At 36.4% G+C, this 23155-nt stretch overlaps 1 protein-coding gene across 1 annotated transcript in view; it reads left to right on the top strand.

Moving 5' to 3' along the window:
• PRKN (parkin RBR E3 ubiquitin protein ligase) overlaps positions 1-23155 on the top strand; it is a 673569-nt gene that overhangs the window by 561538 nt on the left and 88876 nt on the right. Inside the window, exon 9 of the mRNA XM_036380347.1 lies at positions 3029-3178. Coding sequence (XP_036236240.1) covers positions 3029-3178 — 150 coding nt within the window. The remainder of the gene's footprint in view (positions 1-3028; positions 3179-23155) is intronic.

The raw sequence follows: 23155 nt of genomic DNA, 5'->3' as shown, positions 1-23155 counted from the left end.
TTTTAAAAAACAGGGCACTTGCGGTCTCAGTTCTTATGCAGATATACGAATATAAGGAGTAAAGATGAATTTCATCCCATCTCTCCTGTTAATTATAAAAGAAGTCTTCACAACCTGTGCAACTATAGGCACCATCACTATGGAAAGTCAAAACAAATTAAATGAATTCTACATTAGGTCTCCAGTTAAGAGGCGAAGTAAACCAGTGGGTGTTGTGTGCTGTAATATCCTTAAGTATCTCTTCCAGATATATGATCAAAACACATCATGGGCTCCAAAGACTTTTAAGGGCTCCTGAGAACTGACTTGAATAATGGATTATATTGGTTGGTTACATGAGTCCAGTATGATATGTATGGCTGTGGTGTATAGGAAAAAATGTCTTTAATAGATATGCAAATTGTTAATTAATAATTCATTATAATTGTTCTGGTCCTGTACAAGTTTTTTATAAATGCACCCTTTATGTAAAAAACAAATCATTTTGTTTCACATCACTGAATAAAGAATATAAATCCACATATGTTGTGTAGATTTTGCTATGGCAACAAACATGTATATGTTCTGCTACTTTGTGTTTCAGTTGGTTGCTGGGTTTTAATTGAGCAGGACACAAGGAAAAAGAAATTGGAAAATGACATAAATGTATCTGGACTTTGAAGGTAGAAAACAGGCTGGTAACTAGATATTAAGATATGCAAATTAATTTAGCAGCATCTTTTCTGGATCTTTTTTTTGGCTGTTATAGTATGAAAATCACTGGAGAGGGTGCCATACTGATTTGGAATGAGTCCTGTGCTGACCCAGTATAAAATGTTACATTTGTTGGACAGAAAATTATGTTGCTGTCCACCTTGCCAGTAGGTAAACTGGATATTTACATTCTGTATCTTTCCCTAACAAAATAAATTAAAAAAAAAAAAAAAAGAAAAGAAAATGTGAGGAATCGCTTCATGCCCTTTTAGGCTAAGTTAATGGCTGGAAAGTATGTTCTTTTTTTTCCAGCTCAGAATTTTTAATGTAAATGCTGACAGAACCTCAGCTACAGTGTCACTGGTGTTTGCCTTCTTAATGAGAAGCTGTTAACAAACCCACATGCAGCACAAAGTTCCCTCTTAATAGGGTAAGACAATCACCATCCTCACCTTCAGGTCCAGTCTGTGCCCTGAAGAAAAATTAGGCTGCTAGAGAGTTTTGGAGCTATGGTTACCTATATTTCTATAAAGGCCAGCCAAATGCTCAGAGCACTCAACACGTATATAGTGGAAGGATCACAAACTTTTCTGAAAATTGAGAGCATCCAACATTAAATATTTATGGCATTAGTCTGGGTTCAAGCATAATAATAACACAGGAAAACATCAGTTGACTTCTTGAGCCCCCGCGTGCAAGGAGACTGCAGACATGTCTTGCACATTTCTCAAAATACTATTATTTTCCAAATTCAAGATTCTTAAGTATTCTATAAGAATTTCTGCCTGTCATTCAACACACTGAAAGATGTTTTGAAGTCTTATTGTCCTTTTAGATTTTGCTTTTCTTTTCAGAGGTTATTTGGAGTTTTCATTAACAAAGTTGGATAATTTGAGTTGATTTTTTTTCTGTGATGCAAACTTTTGTGTCTACATGTTATAGTCTTTTAAGAGCTCTAATATTATTTTAAGAAGCAGTTTAACAAGACATGTTGTGACAGCATTCACAGAGGAGTCTTCTGAAATGTACCCAAAAGATGTAGAGCCTTCTTTGTAATTTAAAATTCTTTTTTGTATTCTGTGTCTATGAGGTGTTGGTCCTAAAGCTTCCATTTTCCTCAAAAGATTTCTTTGGAGAGGGGTGTGGATTGGAGAAAGAATTTTTAGTTTGCTATTCTCCCAAAAAAGGGAACAGGATTTTCATGAGCCATTATGGGATAAAATCTTATGAAGCACTAAATGTTGTGAGTGCTGTAACATAAAGTTCTGTTTTGTTTTTTTAGCACACCATAAAGTCTACTCACAGGGAAAATTCATACCTACTCCCTTCCTCTTTGGCCTTTTGGATTTGCCTGTTTTCTTTGGGGTTGTTAAGACCAAATGCTTTCATTTATTTTCCTCCACAGTAGAGCAGATTTATAGTTGAATCTGAAGCCTGGTTCACAGTGGTTATACAGCCACTGGTGTGGAACTGCACCAACACAGAACCCTAGAGTGGATGTGATTTACATGTGCACAGCATGATTTGTACTAGCTCAGCTTATCTCTGGCTGAAAGCAGGGTAAATTAGACATGGGAAAGTTAGTGCGGTGATATCACTCACTTTAGAGCAGGCATTTTTGTCAATGAGAATACACTGAGCATGTTACTTAATATTGCTGTGTGTCAGTGTCCCCATCATTAAAATTAAGGCATTTCCATGGCCTTTTAGGCTATCAGGATGGAATTAAATGAAAAGTGAAAAAAACTGAAGAAAATTTCATGGGAGACACAGGAAAAAATATACCTAGTATTGAAATGAATGCATATAAGGGAGTTATTATGCTGATCAGTTTAATGTTCAGCTTGCTTTTAAAATACAGTTGTCTAGGAAAATTTTACAGCCCTTAAGGTCTAAAACTTTATGCTACTTCTAGCTATAGATCCCCAAAGGGTTTTTTTTGTGTGTTCTCTTCAATCTGTATACAGCATTTATCATTTCTCTGTTGGACTATTTTTATTATGTTTACAATAATTTTTATAGTAATGTAAGTGCATTTGATGTTACTTACAGAAATAGTCTGCTGTTTTCTTGATTTTAATATCCCACACGGTCTTCTGGTGGTGCAAATGGCTGTGAGCTGGAAAATGATGCACATGATGCGAGTTGGAGCAGAGTGACACCGTATTTAATAACACTGCAAAGTTTTAGACTTTTGACAAATAACCTGAACTTAGTATGTGAGACATTAGGACAATTGACTGGATTACATGGAATAGAGACAAACTCAAAGATTTGGGTGTTTTCTTTGTGTGCTGCCAGGACTTTATGACCAATGTGTTGTGTTGTGTTGCAGTACAACCGGTACCAGCGCTACGGGGCCGAGGAGTGTGTGCTGCAGATGGGAGGAGTGCTGTGTCCCACCCCGGGCTGTGGGGCAGGTCTGCTTCCCGAGCCAGGCCTGAGGAGAATCCGGTGTGAGCCAGGCAATGGAATAGGCTGTGGGGTAAGAACCTACATTTTCCTCCTAGTGGTGTGGGAAATACCTGATACTGTACAATGAGCGCTAAGATAAAGGGGGAAATGTGGTTGGCTTTTTTATCTTTTCATTGGCTCTGAATTGCCCTTCCCACCGGAGTGGGATAATGCAGCTCACCAAACAATTTAAATATAGTGCAATGGCTTAGGAATGATGACTTCATCGTGGAGAATCTGTCCATTCCATAATTCTTTGCTTTATTTGGTTTAAGAAGTTGCTGAATAGTTACAGTAAGAAATTGAACTGTGCAAATGAAAATCCAAATGCACTCTGACTTTCTTCTCCTAGAACTCAGCAGAAATGAACAGGATCTTAAGCAAACCGTTCATTATCATATAAATTTTTTTTACAGAAAAAGGAGAGATAGAATAGGCTGTTTGTGACATCATAGCGATATTTCTTATGCATGTTAAAATACACGATGGAAAGAAATATAGAAATTTGTTTGTTTACTCATGTTTGTTTTAAGCAAGGGGATTGAACAATTAATGGTGGATTTGTGGAAAGCAAAATCAGATGAAGCTTGAAAATACTTTTGCTAAGAAATCACATCATATGGGCCATCGACATTTTTGGCAGTAGAAAAAGCAAGTACTTGAAAAGAATTAAGCTTTGGGGGAAATAGATGCACATAGAGATAAATCTATATATAAAAGAACCTATTAAATGTTCAGTCAGAGTGACTAACTGGTGTTTGCACTATGTGAGTCTTTCCATAGTTGGCATTACAGCAGAATTCCACAAACACTACGAGAGAAGATAAAATATATATATTTGTAAAATACTAGGGTACTCTTTCTGCCTTTTTTCTTGTGGAAAATGCACTTTTTATTGCAGTTTTGATATTGCCCAAACTGATACCGTGGAAGAATAATAGTTTGGTGAACTAGGAAGTCGCAGTAACTTGTCTTCTTTGAGTAGGTTAGCATCTGTCGACCTTGGTAAGACTTCCTATCTGTCCATGCAGTGGTGCATGTAAAACAGAGTGCTGCCCAAATTCACTGAGCAGACATGGGGCTATAAAATAAAGCAGAATCTGGGAAAGTAATAAGAAACATGACTGCATAAACAAAAGGGAATGCCTCTGGATTAACTATTAGGAATTGATTAAAAAAGATAAAATCACATATAATTTTTATTCAGGTCTCTGCCTGGAAGTGGTGAAAATCACACTGTACTTTGCAGCTTCATTTATCATCATTCTGAATCTGCAAATGCTGCGTAAATAAAGTTTACGTAGCGTAAAGGATTGATATATTGCCTGGTTTAGCAAACTGCTCTGTTTCCTTCTAAGGACTCTGTGCTGTGCTTGGTAGTGATCAGATCTACAGCCTTGAGTGTAACCTCACCCTTTGTTTTGAATTATGTGATGTCTTGAACATTACAGAGTACAATTCACTTAGGCTGAAATGAGAAGCAGAAGGCTGGTCTGGAAGCCAAATTTTGGTAACATTAAGGTCCTTCCTCAGAATCCATAATGGAACAGAGTGAAAATATATGCCTTTGAATCTTTCTTTTCACCCTAAAAAATGGTAACCTCAAGGAGGATTTGTCACAGACTTCCTGTGGTAAGGGTCCTAGCACTGAAGTCAAATGCTGGTAATAAAGTTGGATGAAGGTAAAGATCCTGCAAGGACACCAAGACAGTTAGAAAAGCTATTTATTTTTACTCTATTTTATGAAGTCATGTTCAGTGTTTTCTATTCTTAAACTGTGAGGTGGTTTCTCCTAGTCAAAACCTGACCTTTTTCAGTTTGAAGACCTTCTACTAATTTTTATGGAATCCAGGAAGATCCATTTTAGAGCTCAGTATTGCCTCATAGGTGTGTCCGTGGTTTACAAGCTCAAAGAAAGGCCCAAGATGAGAATGTCCCTATTACCCATCCAAAAAAGGACTGCAAAAGATGTCTTGCATTATTTAACATGTACAGCTTAGATTAGAAATACATTCCTTGCTGAAGCTGGTGAGCAAAGAAATGAGGAAAGTAGTGTGAATCTGGAGATTCTTTTTGAATGTCTACATCATTCTTTAGGCTGTACTTTGGTTATGTAGAGTCTCTTTTGGGGTGTTTGAACCTCTGTCTTTGGTTTAATTTCATATTGATAACAGCAGCAGTTGTATTCAGCATCATTGTCCATTATTCACACAAAAGCCCTTGCAGAGAAATAGGTGCCTATTGAACAGAACAAATTGGTTGTTCAGGTCTGTATTGGCATGTTAGGGTAGCTAACAACTGTCAAGTAGCTGAGGATTTTGATTTGCTGATGAAATTACCCAGGGGAGAGAGGAAGGGCAGGTGGTCAAGAGAAAGTCGAGACAGTGAATGAGAAGGGGTTTCAGCAGCCATTTTAGAAAAGTAAAGGAACCAAAAAGAGAATAAGCTAGCCACCAGGGAATGAAGCAAAATAAATATTCCAATATTCAGAGAGATAACCATGTGAGGCAGTCCCAAACATATAAGGACTATGACCAGAACGGAAGGAATAATGAGAAATGAACAGGTGACTGAGCCAGGCTAGCATGCAGACATTTTTGATTCCTCAGTTTCTTACTTGTTACATGGAATGAGAAACTAGAATCTCTTTTGCAGAGGAACTGCCATTGGTATCAAAGGTAAATGTGAATCTCCAGGAGAATGCATATAATTTGCTAAAAGGGCCGTTGGTAAAGTTAAAAGATGGATTTTGCTTTGTCTCAGGAAATTTGGAAACAGCAACATGCAGGGCCTAGAAACAGTCTGGTAAATGCCTACACAGAACTGTACCAAAAAGATGAGGAAAGAGGTTTAAATATAAGCATCCCCATATGAACCCTCTGCAGTCAGGCACTATCTATCTATTTCAGACTTTCAGAGAAAAAAAAATAACAAGACAAAAGGTTTATTTTGACTGAATAGAAACATGCAGATCTCCTTTTAATGATTATGGATAGTCCTCACCTAAAGCCATAGTGTGGTACCACTGACTGACTCTACTGATGTCTAATCTTTCATATTTTTTATTATTCACCATAAACTTATTAATTGATTTACTAAGATATTACCATTATACACTATTCTACCTTCATTACTATGCATCAGACTTATGTTACTAACTTCTATTGCTCAGCTATAAAATCCTGACATATTTAATACTAGAAAACAACAACAAAACAGTAGATAGTACATATTGTACCAGCTGGCCTAGGTGGAGGAAAAGCTGTGGTAAACAAGACATACAAAAGCTTTATGAATAAAACATTTTTGTCTTGTTTTACATTATACTGGCATATTATTTACTACACATTAAAGAAGCTTGGAGTTAAAAACAGGTTAGAATGGATCTTTGAAAGGGACAATGCAAGTTGTTTCTTAAGAAGTGTGCCTTGGTTTCTACACATACAGCTCAGTTGCCTTGTAAAGCATTCCTTGTCAATATCTTTCAGTGAGATAACTGACTGATGTGTAACTGCATCCCACATTTTGCTCCACAATGGTATGTTGTGTAGCAACAATGGTAAATATTTTGCAGCATGCAATATCAGTTCACCTATCCATTGAAATGGAGTGAGAAGGGAGATACAGGATAGTGGAGAGAGAGCCTCTGCTGGTCTTTTTCCCTTGTGTTTATTCATTCCTAGCATAGCATTTATAAGCATGAAGAAGAATGTATTTCCACAGATTGGCTGTTGTTTGATAATCCCTGGCTAGGAGAATGGACTCTTGAAGGTCCATTGAGGTCCTGACACCACTCTAAACTATACCAAGATCTGGGTGACAATTTTAAAGATCTTAGGAATAAGCTGTGCTAATTGATGTTTTTATTGTTCTTCTTTGAGATCCCTTAATGTGAAACTCCAATCTGCAAGTGGGGACTCAAATGGAGTGTATTAAATGTGCAATGATAGAGTAAATTTTATAACTTTGCAAAGGGAGCACAAAATTTGGGGTTATTTAATCTCTTTTACTGTTCCATAAACATAGTGCATTGAAGAACATCAGGAGATGTGTTCCCATCTAGGACAGGTGACATTTTATAGCTGCAGACTATAAGAGGCCCCTGAAAAAAACCAGTAGATATAAATACCATGTCTTCCTTATAAATAGAATTCCTAGGCTGTTGTATTACATGAAACAAAATCCCTAAGGCAATTTCACTCTACCCAGCAATTTTTTCTCATTGATTTCTTCTTGCATTCTTCTTCCATGGCTAAGGAAGCACATGTCAAAAGCAATTGCACCATATTTGTAGGATTAATAATTGTCTGCCTTTTCAGTAAGCTTAATAGAATAGAGGACACTAAAATAGTTACATGAGAAGTGCAATACATATTCCTGTTGTTTGCAAATTTGGGGGGTTTTGTTATTCATCATCGTGCACTCATGCATGTCCTAGAGGACGCATTTCATCTTCAGTAATGGCTTTGTAAAACCCAGCGATTCACATGTAGGCAAACCCCAAACAATTGGGGAAATTCTTTTGTTTTGAGGAGACAAATCTGAATTATAAAAATTCCAAGCAACGAGTTCTTATCCACTTCTGATAATTCAAATGATGATTTTGTTAGTTGCGTATGTCCTTCTAAACTTCTGGAGTAGAGTTAATTTAGGCTTTTATACACCAGTTGAAGTGCTATGTGAATGCACCTATACTTCCTCTGGAATCTGAACCAGCTTGCAAATACTGTTTCATATATGTGAAAGTGCACAAGAGTTTTTGAAGTAAAAAACAGTTTCCACATCTGGAAGTTAAAAAATCTTTTATTGTGAAGTTCTGTTTTAATGCAATGCATTGTCATGCTCAACATGGATTTTCTCAAATTCCTCTCCCTCTTGAGTCTGGTTTTATCATGTTATTCCATTTATAATATCTGATCAAAATGTTTAAAAGTCTGACTAACCTCAATGACTTTATTTTCAAACAAAGATGTAGGTATAAATATGTGTTTCAGGACTTGTACTTTGTTTCTCTGTTGGTAGGACCAGGAGAATGTTCAATGTATATAAAGAGAAAATAGGCAGCTGTTAAAATAATTTGGGATATAAAGATAGTCAAGATGAGTAGTGGTAATTCAGGACAACCTTTGAAGGTACTTGCACTGAAAAAATCTTTTAAATTTTATAATCAGATGAATAAAAGGTCATGGGTGAAAAAGGGCTGTTTGTACAATGATCTGGATTTTTCCCTTAGTTTTAAGATGGAAATGGAAGTTGAAGCAGAAGCAGAAAATAGAGGCTCCACAGTTTTGAAAAACAGAGGAATAATGCAGAATACAAAAGGTCCTGAGACCCCTATGTCATTTGCAAAGCAGTAAAATGGAAATAGGAGATTGCTGCTATCTAGTAGCCGTCGCAAAATTGAAGGGTTACTCCTTGTTATTACATTTCAGGTATCTGTCCTTGTTCCGTATGTCATTAAATTTTTGCTTTTAAGAGAATTCACCAGAAAGGTGTGACCATGGAAAAGGCAATAGCTGAAGATATTGCTGCGATTAAGAAACCAACTCACAGCAGGAGTGTTTCATAATGTTGTATAGGGAGAGTTTTCAATGGGAATGAAAATGAGACAGACATTTTCCATTATTGCTAAATGTTGAGTTGCTAGCACTGTGCCACAAGCTCTAAGCAGTAATCATGTATTGCTTTCTTCTATTGAGTGGGCACTCTAGCCTTTAGAAAGTGGAATTCCATCTTGTTGACACATTATGGCTTCAGTAGCTGAGCAAGTTGTTCAATTGCTAAAATATGAGAGGCTGACCAGAATTCTTTTCAGATTTGAGATTTGGGGGGGGGGGGGGGGGGGGTTGGTACTGTTTTACATTGGTTTAAATTAACTGTAAACGCATGGCACTTTTTAAGATGTAGAATGTTAATGTTTTAATAAAGTGCTTACCCCAGAATTGCACTGATTTCCATTGCCCATGTCTTACAGCACAGGGCAATTCATTGATCTGATATGAAACTCAGCTGTTAGCACTGAGTGGATAAAGCAATCTAGAAAATGTTTCCATTTTTAATAATATGGATCACATTAATTCACAGGACTAGCAAAAGAAAATAAATACTTTTTCCACAGAAAACAAATCAATTGCTTGCACTTGGTTTAATAGTAAAAGAGTAACTGCTTTTTCCTTTACATCCAAATCATGAATACTAGCTAGAAAAATACAGTTAGAAAATATGTGAGTGTCTTCCATTCCATGTGAGCTAAGACTGAAATTTTATTAGTTTCATCTGCTAGATGTCCAGAATATTATGGGATGACTCATATCATGTGATAAAATTCTGTATCCCTTGATTTATATAGGTTATAGCTTTTACCTGACTTCAGCATCATGCAGACATCTGGAAGATGGCTTCTTTGTACTTACACATTGCAAATTGAAAGTGCAGTGTCTTCAGTTGTTTTTGCTTGACTTATTGTTTTGTGGCCTACCTGGTAAAATTTAAAATAATTTACAATCTGTCATATGTGCTCTAAGACAGGATCAAGGAAGTAGAGAAAAGAGGTAGTTACCCAAAAGAGGCTGGAAGATTATGTTCTTTGTAATCTAGAGAAATCACAGATATAAGAGTAACACTGTATTTGAGTCAAGGAAATTGTGTTAGAGAAAACTAGGATAAAATCAAATTCTTACTTGTAAAGATCAGTCAAAACTGGACACACAGACCTAGGACCTAGAGAGGATAAAACTGATGTCTGTGAATGTAAACCAGCTCAGACTGGGATTTGCAACAATTGTTTTGCAGAGGATAAATTCTCCCAATTTAACCAATTTGTCTGAAATAGGAATGAGCTAAAGTTGCAAGCATTTGAGACCCATTTTAAATTGAGGGGTGAGATAAAATAGCAGGTGGGTTTAAAAATCACATCAGTAGTTGATTTTAGGATTTATCAGCTAACTCTTAGTCCTTGTAAACTGTTAGATCAAACAATCCCCTGGAAGGGTGCTTGGGATTTTCATATTAGGGATACCAAAGTGGGATTTGGGATACAAATTAGAGATACTCAGCTTTGTCACTTGTTCAGTACTTAGATTCCAGAGCCAAAGATGCCCGGGCTTCCATTTTATTCACCTGTGGAAAGAGAACAGCATTTTACAGTAACTCCAATGCAAAAATGTGGATAATTTAATGTCCACAGTTTACCCTAAACTGATTTTAGCACATAGATTGGAAAAATACCTCCCTAAAAAAGTACCTTCTCTGGAGAGATTCCTGCTTTTAGGAACCCATTGAGTGAATCATGTTGTCATGCTCAGGTCAGGATAAATTGATCACTGAATTTGAAGGAAAGTCAAAATTTACTCTCAGGCTTATTGTCAGAAGCTTGACATTTTATACCAGAGTTGGTGGATGAGCTAAATACCATCTGCAGGAGTTTAGGGGGCATTTCTCACCTAGAAATTCTTTGTTATTTGAAGAGCCACAGGCTTGATGACATCTTTGTCTATTTTGGACTATGCCTGTGGCACAGCACAGTTTAGTCTCTTGACGACTGAAGTGCTCTTGTCTAATTAAAGTAATTGGGCTCCATGTAGCAGTATCTGGGTGATGTTTAATGGCTTATGATGCTCAGGAGATTATATTAGATGAACTCATAATTCTATCCAGTCTTAAGTATAATGGAAGTTTATGACTGTAGAGAACTTGGAACTACTTTTTTCTTACTACTCCTCTCCTCTTCAGTGAAGTGCCTAGAACTATGTGTGACAGTCAGGGGACAATGTATTATCATGAGGCCCATCAGAAAACACATGGAGTGCAAAAATCAGAAAGGAAAAATAAACTGTTAATGGGATTTGCCGATTAATTCTGCATGTACAAAAAACAGAGCTCTATATTCTGTCTTCATACTTCACTGACATACAGGATAAGATTATTCTCCCTCATTTGATAGAAAGAAACACTTTGCACATGATAGAAAATTGTAGTAATTTTATATCAACCTGTATTTGCTTCAGCTAGTAGATGAAAAAGTTCTGGTTATAGTAGCCTGTCCCAGACCACAAGAGATGCCTGAGCTTTCTTGCTTATATATCCAGACTACAGTTTCGTAATCAGTAAGACAAGTGCAAATCAATTTGTAAATTATCAAAACTAGGTGTTAGTGGAAGATTTGGTATGAATAAGCAGATCTATCACTGAATCACTGGAGGGGGAACAATAATGCAATCAGGACAGGATATGCTGCTTGAGAATGGCAGCCACCAAGGGCAGGATTCTAATTGTGCAAGAGGCTTATTTGAGCAATTTTCTAAAAGATTTCTGTATTTGAACAGGAAAGAGAAACATGGGCTGAATGCAGGAAATCACTTATAAATGAAAAGGAAAATAAATATGAATCAAATAAGCCTATTTATTGCTTTTTATATGAAGTTTCATATGAAGGCCTCCTGAGGCACTGAGGATTGTATTATTACATTATTGTAAAAAAGCAGGAGGTGCTTAATCAATGCAAAATGATGGAGTAAAAATCTAGGACCAGAACAATAAGACTTAGATTAAAATGAATCTATTGACTGGCATTTTTAGCTTAGCCAGGATAAAAATTCAAAGTTCTGAATGCTAAAGAAGAATTCTCCTCATTATGTGGCTGGTATAATTCTAGCCTGTAGCCCAACTCAGAAGTAAATCACAAAATTCATAAAGTAAGCAGCTCACACAGATGCTGAAAAACCATGTCTTTCTACTCCTTTTGTGGCACCTGCAGTCTTCATGTTGTTGGATGTCAGAGTAAAAAGTGTAATAGTGATTTGAGGTTTAAGTCTATTTGGTGTAAGTACAAATGTGAAAAATGGTAGTTTGTGTCAGTTTGGACCTTAAAATAATGACACTTTTTTTTTTACTAAAAGGACTACCCCCAATTAAAAATGTTTGCAAGTTTTTGTATTTCTTTGTTAGCTGATCAAAGAAACGCCCAAAGAGTGTCTTTCTCAACTTTACGTTGACTCTGCAAATGTATAAAATCTCTGTTGGTCAGCCATGCTCTTGGTTCATTTTCGTAAGACTCCAACACCACCTTTCATGTGGAGGGCATAAAATGGTAGCTTACCAGGACTATGAAAGTCTTTGTGATAAAAAAAGGAACAGCAGAAAATGCGGAGTACAAGCACACCGTAGGGATGGTATTGTGCACTGACATTTTCTGGAATAATATTTCTTTTGTGATGACAAACAAGATACTGTGCAAAGCTTCCCAGTACTCCTCTTGGGTTTACAGTTATACAGAATTTCTCACTGGATCTTTAAGGAAAAGCTTTTTCAAACACATTACAGTTACAATAGTTTGTTGGTGGAATGAAGCAAAGCTACTCCTCATCATTTCACCAGTACAAAGGAAATGTTTATTTTTCATTGCACATGTTGCATTACTTCTATGTACTATAGAGAATCCAGATTGATTGGATACTGTAATGCATCTCTTTGGGCTATGCTCCATGAAGAGTGGGATGAAACTGGCATTAAAAATATTTAAAGTAAAGCTAAATGTAGTTCTCATACAAAAAATTAATACCTTTGTAAAATAAAATTAAGTAGAACAGAGTTATTCTGAGATCAATTCCCTCACCACTAGCATTTCAGTAAGCCATTTAATAATGATGTCACATGCAAAACTTAATTATTTAAAGACCATTTCAAAGAGATAGCAAAGCCACTATTCCACAATCAAAGCTGATTTTGAAGTGCTGAAACAAAGCTGATTTTCAATTATCAGAGTCAAAAAAATCTGAAAAATGTCCTGATTGCTGCAAAACTGCTGTCTTTTTAAGTTGGATAACTCAAAACAAATAGATAATGCTTGTGAAGTTTCAAACAAAAATCCCCTTCTGACAAAGCATAAAAAAAAATTAGCCTGAAAGAGAATATCTGGGTAAAGTTATAAGGTTCTGAAAGTGAGTTTAGAATAGAAGTTGCATCTCAACTTTAACAATTGTATTAAGGTCACTAAGCTATAAAAAAAGGGAGTAAAGAAAATGTTGCAAAGTCAAGGGCAAGGTATGAAAATAAAATAAAATGAAAATATAATGACCAAATTAAATAAAAGATATCCCTTACACAGTAATAACATTCTGAATGAAAAGCAAGGCCATAGATTTGGAGAACAGTGACCAACTGTAATTCAGTGGGAAATAATAGAAAACCAGAATGCAGTATGTGCCCATAAAATCCTCATGAGAGAGAGAAGTAAAAATTCTGATAAGGATAATAAAATATGTCTTTGAATGGAGGCCTTGACAAAGGGCAGAAAATCACGGGTGGATAACCAAGACTCAGTTAACTCCATTTTATCCTTATATTTCACAAAAATTAAATAGTCCATGCCACTTCTTTTTTTTCCAAAAGCTCTCACATTATATTGACTGACAATCACTACCATGATAGCAAATCTATTCTACTGACACTTCTAAGGAATAAGTGAAAGGATAAAGAGAAAGGCTGAAAGGTACTGGTGGATCACTTTCTGAGACTAAATTAAATGAGCAGTAAAATAAGCTGGTAAAACTGGGTCTTGTTTCCCTTAAGAAATATCAAATAGCAGTCGTAAGTTTTGTATATAGCTCTGTCATTTTTATGCCAGTGAAAATGCTCATGTATGTGAAATCAAATAATGACATTGATAAGTCTCTTATGCACACCTGAAATTGTTGTACTCAAAAATATTGAATTTCAGACCACCAGTCTAAAGCCAGTGTTTTTATTAAATATCGTCAGTATAGTCTGCAAACAAAAAACTGGTATGAGGCATTTTCTACAACATTCTCATATATAAAGAAAGCTTTGTTTTCTACTTACTTTTCTCTTCGAATTAAAGTTAATGTATTTTTTTTTTTATTTTTTTTTAGGGAACTTCATGTAGGTCTCTTAAACATGCTTTTTGAAATTCCTTAGTTTTTATGTAAGGATACTTTTGTTAAAATCTAATTGAGCAACATCATTCTAAAAAAAACAAAATAGGTGAATAGTTGGGTATACCTGTTGTTGGCATAGACTTTCAGTGAGATTTGACCTAAATCAGAAAGCTGAAAACTTAAAAACCACCAGGAGATCAAAATTGAAATGCACAAGTTCCCTGTGGAGATGGAGGAGGAGTAAATAGGAAAGTGAGGGCAGCCTTTAGACGAGGTCTGAGAAGACAAGGTGGGAACTCACTGATTTCTCAAAACTCTCACCAACGCAGCACCAATATATTCAGTCCTTTAACTCAAGTCAAAGAGGGAGAAGTTGCTCCTCCATTTTGTGGGAACAGCCTGGAAGGAAACAGGAACGTTAACAGGAGCATTGCCTCCTCTGCTGAGAGCTGTGACTTTATGTAAGGTGATACCACACCTTTAGTTGGTTGTTTGATTCCCTAGTAAGCAGGTTGAGATGACGAATACCAGATAGTAAGGGGGATGGGTTCTCCAGAGACCCCAAGCAGGGTATGAAAATGCATACTCTATAAGGAAAACCTAGAATTTATTACATCCTTGGCTGGATGGCTCTGGCATAAAGGTATAAAAGCTTAGATGAGAGTATGTGTGCCTTGGCTGCGTGTATTCAGAATTATGGGAAACTACCTGCCACACCTTTGTAGAAATGAACAGGGAATTGGGATGGTTACAGTAACCTGGGCTAGTGGGTGACATCCCTGCCTGTGGCAGGGGGATTGCAACTAGGTGATCTTCAATGTCCCCCCCAAGGCTCCCCATTCTCTGATATCATGAGGTATGTGTGGAAGTTGCAGTGCACAGGTGTGAAAGGAGCAGGGGGCGACTGCAGGTGTGTACAGAGTGAAGGGGCTGTTAAGTGGGTGAAAAGTTCACAAAGATGATGTGTAAGCATCAATTGTATAAAGAGTGACCTAGCTACATGACCATGATATTTTACATGAGTTCCTGGTCATTCCAGATTTTTTTTGAGAATGTATATTGATTGGATACCAAATTTTGTGTTTGCCAGTATCTACAGGTATCATATTTTAAAATCATTTTATGCTCACAGGAAGATTTTTCTGGGCCTGAAGTATTTACCTAAATTTATTTGGGAAAATGTTTTGGATTTGGAGATGGGAAAAATGTGGCTGCCAAACAGTAGCATTGCTCTGAGCTAGAAGCCCACCATATCCTGCTATGAGAGTGACAACAACTGGTAATTGGTGAGTTAGATAAATCAAAGAGGAATAAACTGTACAATAAATGTACAATGCAATAATAGCTTTTATATGCTGCTGTGGTTCTCACCAGTAGTGTTTTCATAAAATGCATCACAAGCTTTCAGTCTTCAGGGAAACACATCAGTGTTTTTGAATTATTTTTATTATAAGCCATGCAAATAGTGTTTGTCCCAGTAGGGTGTGACATTAATTATTAGCAAAAAATCTCTTGCATGATTTCAGTCCACACAGAATGAACAGTTCAGTCTTTATTTTCAGAGTGTGACATATAACTATTCAAAACTGCATTAAAAACCATTTAACCCATGCAGAGTATTCCTGCTGAAGAGGCGACACATGGCAGAAATAAATTGCCCTAATAACATTTGCAAAAGTTTTGTGATTGCAAAAATGTTATCAGTGCAATTCAAACATACTCCCCTTCATTATGCTTCAGAAAAAAACTGTATTTAAATTCTTTCATATGAACGACCAGTGGTCAACTCCTGAAATACAAAAAGGTTGAATTTTTCTAGAATAAGTCCCCTAGACAAAAGCAAACAAAAAAATCAGTCAAACAAAACATACTTCTGGAAGCTAGGCAAGAGGAAAACAGTGACTCCTGAAAGGCAGGAATAAGCATTCTTGTCTAACTAATAAGAAATTAATTCTAAGCAGAAAAAGGGAGCTGATAAGTCAGTAATGAAATCATAAAGTCACAAGGGTAAATTATCTTAATGTAAAGGAAGAATAGGAAGGGTAAGGTGAGACCAAGTTGCTTGAACAATTAATATTTTTATGACCTGAAAAGCAAGAAAGAAAAGAATGCAAAATGTAAGCAGGTTGTATCATTTTGTACAGCTAGAAAACAGAAGAAACACAGGGGCAGTCAGAAATTGCAAGGTATGAAATAAAATATTTTTAATAGAAAGTCTACCAAATAGTGTTCAGAAGGCTTTCCATAAAGAAGTAAGAGAAACAGTAACATGAAAGATAAGGGAGCTTTTGGTTGGCTTCTTGTTGAGAGGAATCCGTATCATTAAAATGCTTCAAGAAGGCAAAAGTGTTTACCTTTATCTTTAAATCTAAATTTAAAAGGTCATGCCCACTTAGATGGTTAGCAGAGCTAAAACCAGTAAAACAGAATTAAAAATACCAACTATAGTGGAGAAAGGACAGCATACAGACACATTTTCGAATGCACTTGACTTGATGAAATATTTTCTTGGAGGAATGGCTGAAGGAAATCCAGAATATTAATCATCACCTGTAAGAACAGGGTAAGAAATATTTTGCAGAAGGCAAAAGCATGAAATCTATGTCTAAAAAGAGAAAAACCCACCATCATCCGAGATTTACAGACAAGTGGTTTTAACTTAAATTCCTGGGGATAAAATGTAACAAATAATTTAACTCTTAGTAATAAGAAAGAGGACAGGAGAATAAAGTTTCAGGAAGCGTGGACCTAGCAAGAGTTTATCACATCAATCTAATTTACTTTGCCAGAGTAACAGGACTTGTGGGTAGGAGAGAGGTTGGTGGTGTTTTCTGTATTGAATTCATTGAAACTTCTCACATTTTTTCATTTAAAATTCAGAAAGGTGAACTAGGAATACAAGACTAGATGATCATTTCATTAGGTGTGTATATAATTACTTGGAAAGCTGTGTATAGATGATTTATCAGCATTTCACAATTAAAGCAGAGAGTTGCTTCAAATCTGTCCTGAGGTTGATAGATTTTAATATTTTCTCAGATGCCTTGGAGAGTGATTATAAAGTAAGGTTATTAATTTTGCATAGTATATGTAGCAGGGGGACAGAAAACAGTTTGGAATTCAATAGCAATTCAGTAAGAATAAATGTAAAGTTTCTTATGTAGACAAATACAAACAACTGTATGTTAAGAGAAAAAAATGCATAGAGAGACAGCAAAAGGGCAAAAGTTGTTCTGGGAGCACAAGCTGATCTTAAATCAGCAGTGTGGTAGTATAGAAAAAAAATGCTGGACTGACATATATGAATCACAGTAATTATTTCTCCTAATCCAAAATAACACAGCAAGGGAACAAGAACAACAGCCCTGATTTCTTTTCTGATGTTATTGTTCAGTTGAGGAAGGAAGGTGTCCATTTTAACATGCTTCTTATCCAAAAAAGGGCCATTTTTTCTGGCCTCTTCCCATTCCACTTGGTTTGGAAGTTAAATTGCTGAGATGCACCATCAACAACTTCTCCATAGCTGCTTGACTCTGCTCATTCCAGTCTATAGCAGACTTTGTTCTAGAAATACTGAGTCCCAAATAAAAGCCAGCTGAAACAGATAAAATCTAATAAGTGCAATATTGCAGAGTGCCTCTATGCTGTCAGCGACTAACACACATAAACCTAAGGAGAGCTCATACCCACAGAGTCTGTCTAAATACTGCTTTACAGAAAGCCTGTCCTAGCTCAGAGCCACATTAGTTCTTTCACGTCTCTTGTGAGTTCCCACTGCCAGCATTTGATTAGATAATCTTTTTTCCTTCAAATAGCTAGCTGCTTATGAAATGGCACTGCTGATGCTTTATGATAACACAGAATAAACTAGCCAATGTGTATAAATCACTGTAGACATTTTATGAGGAAAGAAACATTGAACTTAACCTTTAAAAAAAGAAATCTATCTAGTTCATACAGCCCACAGTTTCAGAGCTCTGAAATGTTTGATCCATATCCCAGTTCTTTGAACAGTCTGGAAATGACACAGGAAAGTCTGCACTGTAACTGGTCCCATTCAGGGACTGATTCAGTTGAAAACGTTCATGGAAATTGTGGGATTTGAGGCATAGCATTGTGTAAAAGGCAGGAAATTGTCCATCTGCCTGTTCTTTTTTCTCATAACAAAGGTCATTCACATTTTGTGCCACATAAATCTTGCAATTATTTTATTATATTTCCCCTTGACTGCATATTAAAGTATGGAGGCAAGTCATCGTCGCTGAACTCCAGAAACCTTTTTATGCCTGATAGTTCTTCAGTGCTATTTTCTCCTCTGTCCTTTGGACCAACTTGTTACTTGTAGGTGTCTTTCTCAGATTTAAAGATGCATAGCTGTGCTCTGGTGTGTGTGTAGGTGCGTGTGGGTTTTCCATGCCTTGAATTCATCATTTGTCTTGTGGTTTCACCCTTCCCTCCTTCCTTACCAAATTCTATAAAAAACGCATTTGAGGTAAAGCCTCCAGAGCTGTTATCAAGCAAGTATTTCAGTTTGTCTTTTTCAGGTATCTTCAACTAATTCTGTTTTAAAATATAAAAATAGTGTCAATTTTTTAGCAAAATTTCATCTTTATCTTAAATCTTTTGAGAACAGTTAAATTCATTTAAATCCCTCCATATTTTATTTGTAGTTTATTGGTTCTTCAGCACTTAGCTATTCATGTAGCATTTCTATTTCTTGTGTGTGTGTGTTCTTTTATCTTTCTTTGCATATTTTCTCACCTCGTACAATCCTCTCAAATGCAGCACTTGCCTCAAGTCTTATTACTGTTTTTAAATAACTGTTCCTGCTGCATTAATTTCTAGAAGACTTTTTTCCCAGTTTCCCCATTTTATCTCTTTGTTAAGATTTACCTGTGAATTTATATGGAGAACAATACCTGTGTACACACAATTCAGCAGAAGTTGCATTTTGGAATAATTGCAAGCACCGGAGAGGTATTATTTATTTAAAGGAACTCCTGTAGTATAACTGTGTTCTCTATGGGATTTTACCAGTGATATTTTTATTTTATGAATAGCATAATCCTTTTCATAGACCCTCCTTTTATTTTGGAATTCAATGAACAGTTGCAATGATGTTGGGTTTTTTTGTGTTTTTATTTATGTATTGCTGCTTTTCAGACTTCTGTAGCTAAACCTTTCTATTTGAATATGTGGAAAAGATGAGTAGGGAAAAGTATTAGGCTTTTCATATCTGAGTTTCCTTCTCACGTGAAGCTTATTCAAAATAGTCTCTTGAACTAGGTAAAACAAATTTGACAATCAAGTTCAGTCACACCATTTATTTAATCTGTTTTTATATTAAAAGCATAGGAGTTTATGCCATAGCCAAAGGGAAGTTATCATAAATGGAAGTTGAAGAAATATTTGAATGACAGCATTCAGAATAGAAAATGTAGTTTTTCAAAGGTCCTTCAAGAATTTAAGGATGTGTTTTTCAACATATGCATATATGATACCTGTAAACAGTTGATAGAAATTGCACAGAAATATTAAGAGCAGAAAAACTCTTTTATCTTACTGATACCAGAACAACTAATCTCATTATAAGCTAGAAGTGCATTTAGGAATTCAGTAAAACTCTTAGGTTTTGTATTGACTCATACATTTGACTATGACTAGAAAAGCATATTAAAGCATGAATTTTTCTCAAAAATCTGAAAATATTTTCATTTGGTATTGAAAGGATGGCTGTGTGGCTTGCAAGCAATATGCCTATAATATAAACTTAGCTTCTGAAAATAAATGTTATTAATATTTAATGGCATTATTATGTCACGTTATGATTATTTCTGATGTAGTAGTTGTGATTGGTATTTTAAACCTGAATCATCAAGCAGATGGCAAAAGCTAATGGGAATTTTTGCTGGGAGTTATCTTTTCCCCTAAGATCACTTTTAGCATTGGCTACTTTCATTCTTCTGGCCGTCTGCTTTGTTTGATATTCATGATAGTTCCAATTTCTTTGTAATGATAGCACCTCCTGGCAGGTAGTTTTTCACTCAGCTGAGCAGCATCTTTTTGAGGGAGTGATTAACTGTTCATATATGGCCTTCTTTAGATCTGATAGCTCAGGACAAGTTTTGGAAAACTTCCTCCCTTTGTACTCTTTTAAACCTGAAAATATCGTATGGTGAAGAAAGGTGAAAATGGACATTAAAAAAGCCAGCAATTAGAATTTCTAGCTTGCATTTTGATTTATAGCTAATAATTTTTTCAAAGTAGCAAAGCCTACCCTTTCTGACCATGACAGGCAGAGTCAGATGAAGCAAGTAGGTTATCCAGTTCAATTTTACCAGCATGTAGCACAGTTTAGCTGCAGCTGTCATGTCTTTAGAACTTGTACTGAACTGCTTAGCATTTGATTGTGGATCAAGAAATTGAAATCAGTGACCTGCTAAGTGTGCAGTCAATGAGATTAAAGGGCAGGAATGGAATAACTTCACAAGTTAACATTCTGGTTTTATGCATACAAGCAAGCTCTGTAAACAGCTACAGAGAGGTAAGAATGGCACAAGATCATTCCACTGAAATACTATTCATTAAATTTAAAATTCCTGATTGACATTATTAGAAAAATTCTGTAAGTGTTTCTTAAAAATTGTCTGAATTTCATTTTTCAATGTGGGCCTGTCAGCAAAGGAAAGTGCAAGATTTTTTACTGATGTCGTGACTTGCTCCATCACACATTTGGAGTAAGTGAGTACCACTTTGATTTGTTTACTCAGAGAGCTGTTTCATTCCATGTGCTTTGAAGCAAGGGCGAAAAAAACCTGGCAGTATCAGCTGTGTGGTGTTGTCTGTCATATATTCTGTCATTTTAAATGTGAAGATTAGTCAAGATTCAGGAAAATGGTTGTTGCTGCTTATCCTAGAATGTTTTAACAAGCAACTGCTTGGTTTTGTTATACAAAAAGACAATTTGAAGAAGAACTGAGCTGAGCTCAGAGAATATAAAGCAAATGTCTAGACATTTCCCTACCAAGAAGGAAGTTTTTAGGTTTTATGACATAATTTCACAGGTGGTTAACTGTGTAGCTTCTGATATTTTGATGGGGTTTTTTTAATTATTATTGCTCTCATATTCTTCATAATGCTTTGGGTCCTGGGGAGAGGGGGGTTTCTTCCAAACAGTCACTGCTTCCACAAACCTGTATTCTAACTCTACCCAACATCAATTTATAGAGCCCTGAATAACACCATCTAACACATGTGACACATGGGAGACCAGAAACAGCTTCCTGCAGCCGAGCTACCAGTAGAGCCAGGGAATCACATTTTTAGCAGTCAATAATTATCTACATCCTCTTTCTTCTCAAGAGACTGCACAGGTCTCTTGCATCATATTGTGGCTGTGCAATGGGCTTGCAATGTACAAAGCCACCAGAATATCCGGCCTTCTATTTTCTTGTTTTAAATAAGAAAATTGTAAGAACTACAAGAATTGTAGTCAAAAGGGTCCCCTGTCCAATTCCACTCCTGAAAAAAGTGTTTGCCTCTCCCCTGCAGCTGCTGGGTTTGTCAGAGTAGGGGTTATCAAGACATCCTAGAGTTGCTTCTGGAACTGACGAGTTGCAAACCAAATAATGATGCTGTTTCTGTTTGTACCACCTGCATAGGGAGCACAGAGGCACCAGTCAGAGGTACCCTGGAGCAGGTCCCCTGAAGACAGAGGACAAAACTTACCCTCAGCACTTCTGTTAAACCCCCTTTTCTCACAGAGAAAATTTGAAGTGGTATATCTAGTGTTGCTCAAGTCTTTCTCAGAGAGAAAATCTCCCTGTCATGTCCTCCTGATCCTGGTTAGATGTCTGGACACATGATGTAACTCCACACCTGCACCAAGGCGCACGCACTGCTGTGCACAGGGGAACATTTTCAGAACATTGGGCCTCACTGCTGGTGGAAATGTTTTGAATATCAGAGTACTTGTGAGAGATAGTTGATCAGGGAATACTTTTTCTAAAGCATCTTTGATCAAGATATCTGGATAAGGGGTCATAACTTTCCTTTATCATAGAGGAACCACTTCTGTTTTCCATTTAAGACACACATTTGTTCACTCACTTTCTCTTATAGTCACCCTTAAGTCCCTTCCAACCACCTAAGTTTTTGACTTCCTTCTGAAACTGCCTTTTAAGGCAGTCTGACTGTAATGCCACTTAATCCTGAAACATCTTCCTCAGACTTTGAGGATGTTTTCTTCCTAAAGAAATAGTCAGATTCAGAAAAAGTCTTGTTTTCCCCTTCATCAGATGATTCCACTATTCATCCCTCTCTTCCCAAAAACATTGAAACAATCATTGCTTCACAAAACTAATTAAGACTTGCAGGAAAGCATGTGCTGGTAACCCAGGGAATTCCGAATCCTTGTTTCCATGTAGTTGTTAAGACCTTGCCCCACTATAGCACACACTGTTTTCAAAGTATGAGAAGTTCATGTTATTCTCTCCTAAAAATTTGCTGCAGATTGCAATGAAGACTGGATTCTGCAAAATAAAAGCATGATTTACTGATTTTAAAAGCATTCACGATCAGAAAGTACATACTAAAAGTTTCTGAGCTCTTCCTGTTTATTAACACTGTTACCCTGTTATGCTAGACAGCTGTCTGAACTGGCTAAATTTTTGTTCTGAAATTTGCCTCCACCTGAAAATGAAATGCCTGCCTATTGTTATTCCTGTCTCTTCAAGGTTTTCTCTCTCTTCTTTCCCTGCAAATTTTGCTGCAGTTCTCTAGAGAAATGAAAGGCCTTTGAATTGAAACTGATGCTCCTAGACAGTGCAATGCTGTTGTCATCTATGCATTTACATTTTCCATTCTCCTTGGCTTGGCTATTTACTAGAAATACCAGCTTTCTATAGCCTTAAGACAGAAAGAATGTCTTACACTGTGTACTTCTAGAAGCTGTTCCAATGCCCTGTAGGGCATCCTAACTGTTGTCCTAAATTGAGATGACAGTGTTGCTCATATTAAATTGCCTTCTTGCTTGGCTTGGCATGCTGGGATCCATATCTATTAAGGCAGGAGTGTCCAAATGTCCTGCTAGGAAAGCAATTTGTTCCTCAGTA

This window comes from Molothrus ater, chromosome 3 (genome assembly GCF_012460135.2).
Source record: "Molothrus ater isolate BHLD 08-10-18 breed brown headed cowbird chromosome 3, BPBGC_Mater_1.1, whole genome shotgun sequence".
In the NCBI taxonomy this organism is placed as follows: Eukaryota; Metazoa; Chordata; class Aves; order Passeriformes; family Icteridae; genus Molothrus; species Molothrus ater.
The sequence above is the reverse complement of the archived record's forward strand: the minus strand, read 5'-3'. Positions and strand labels throughout refer to the sequence as shown.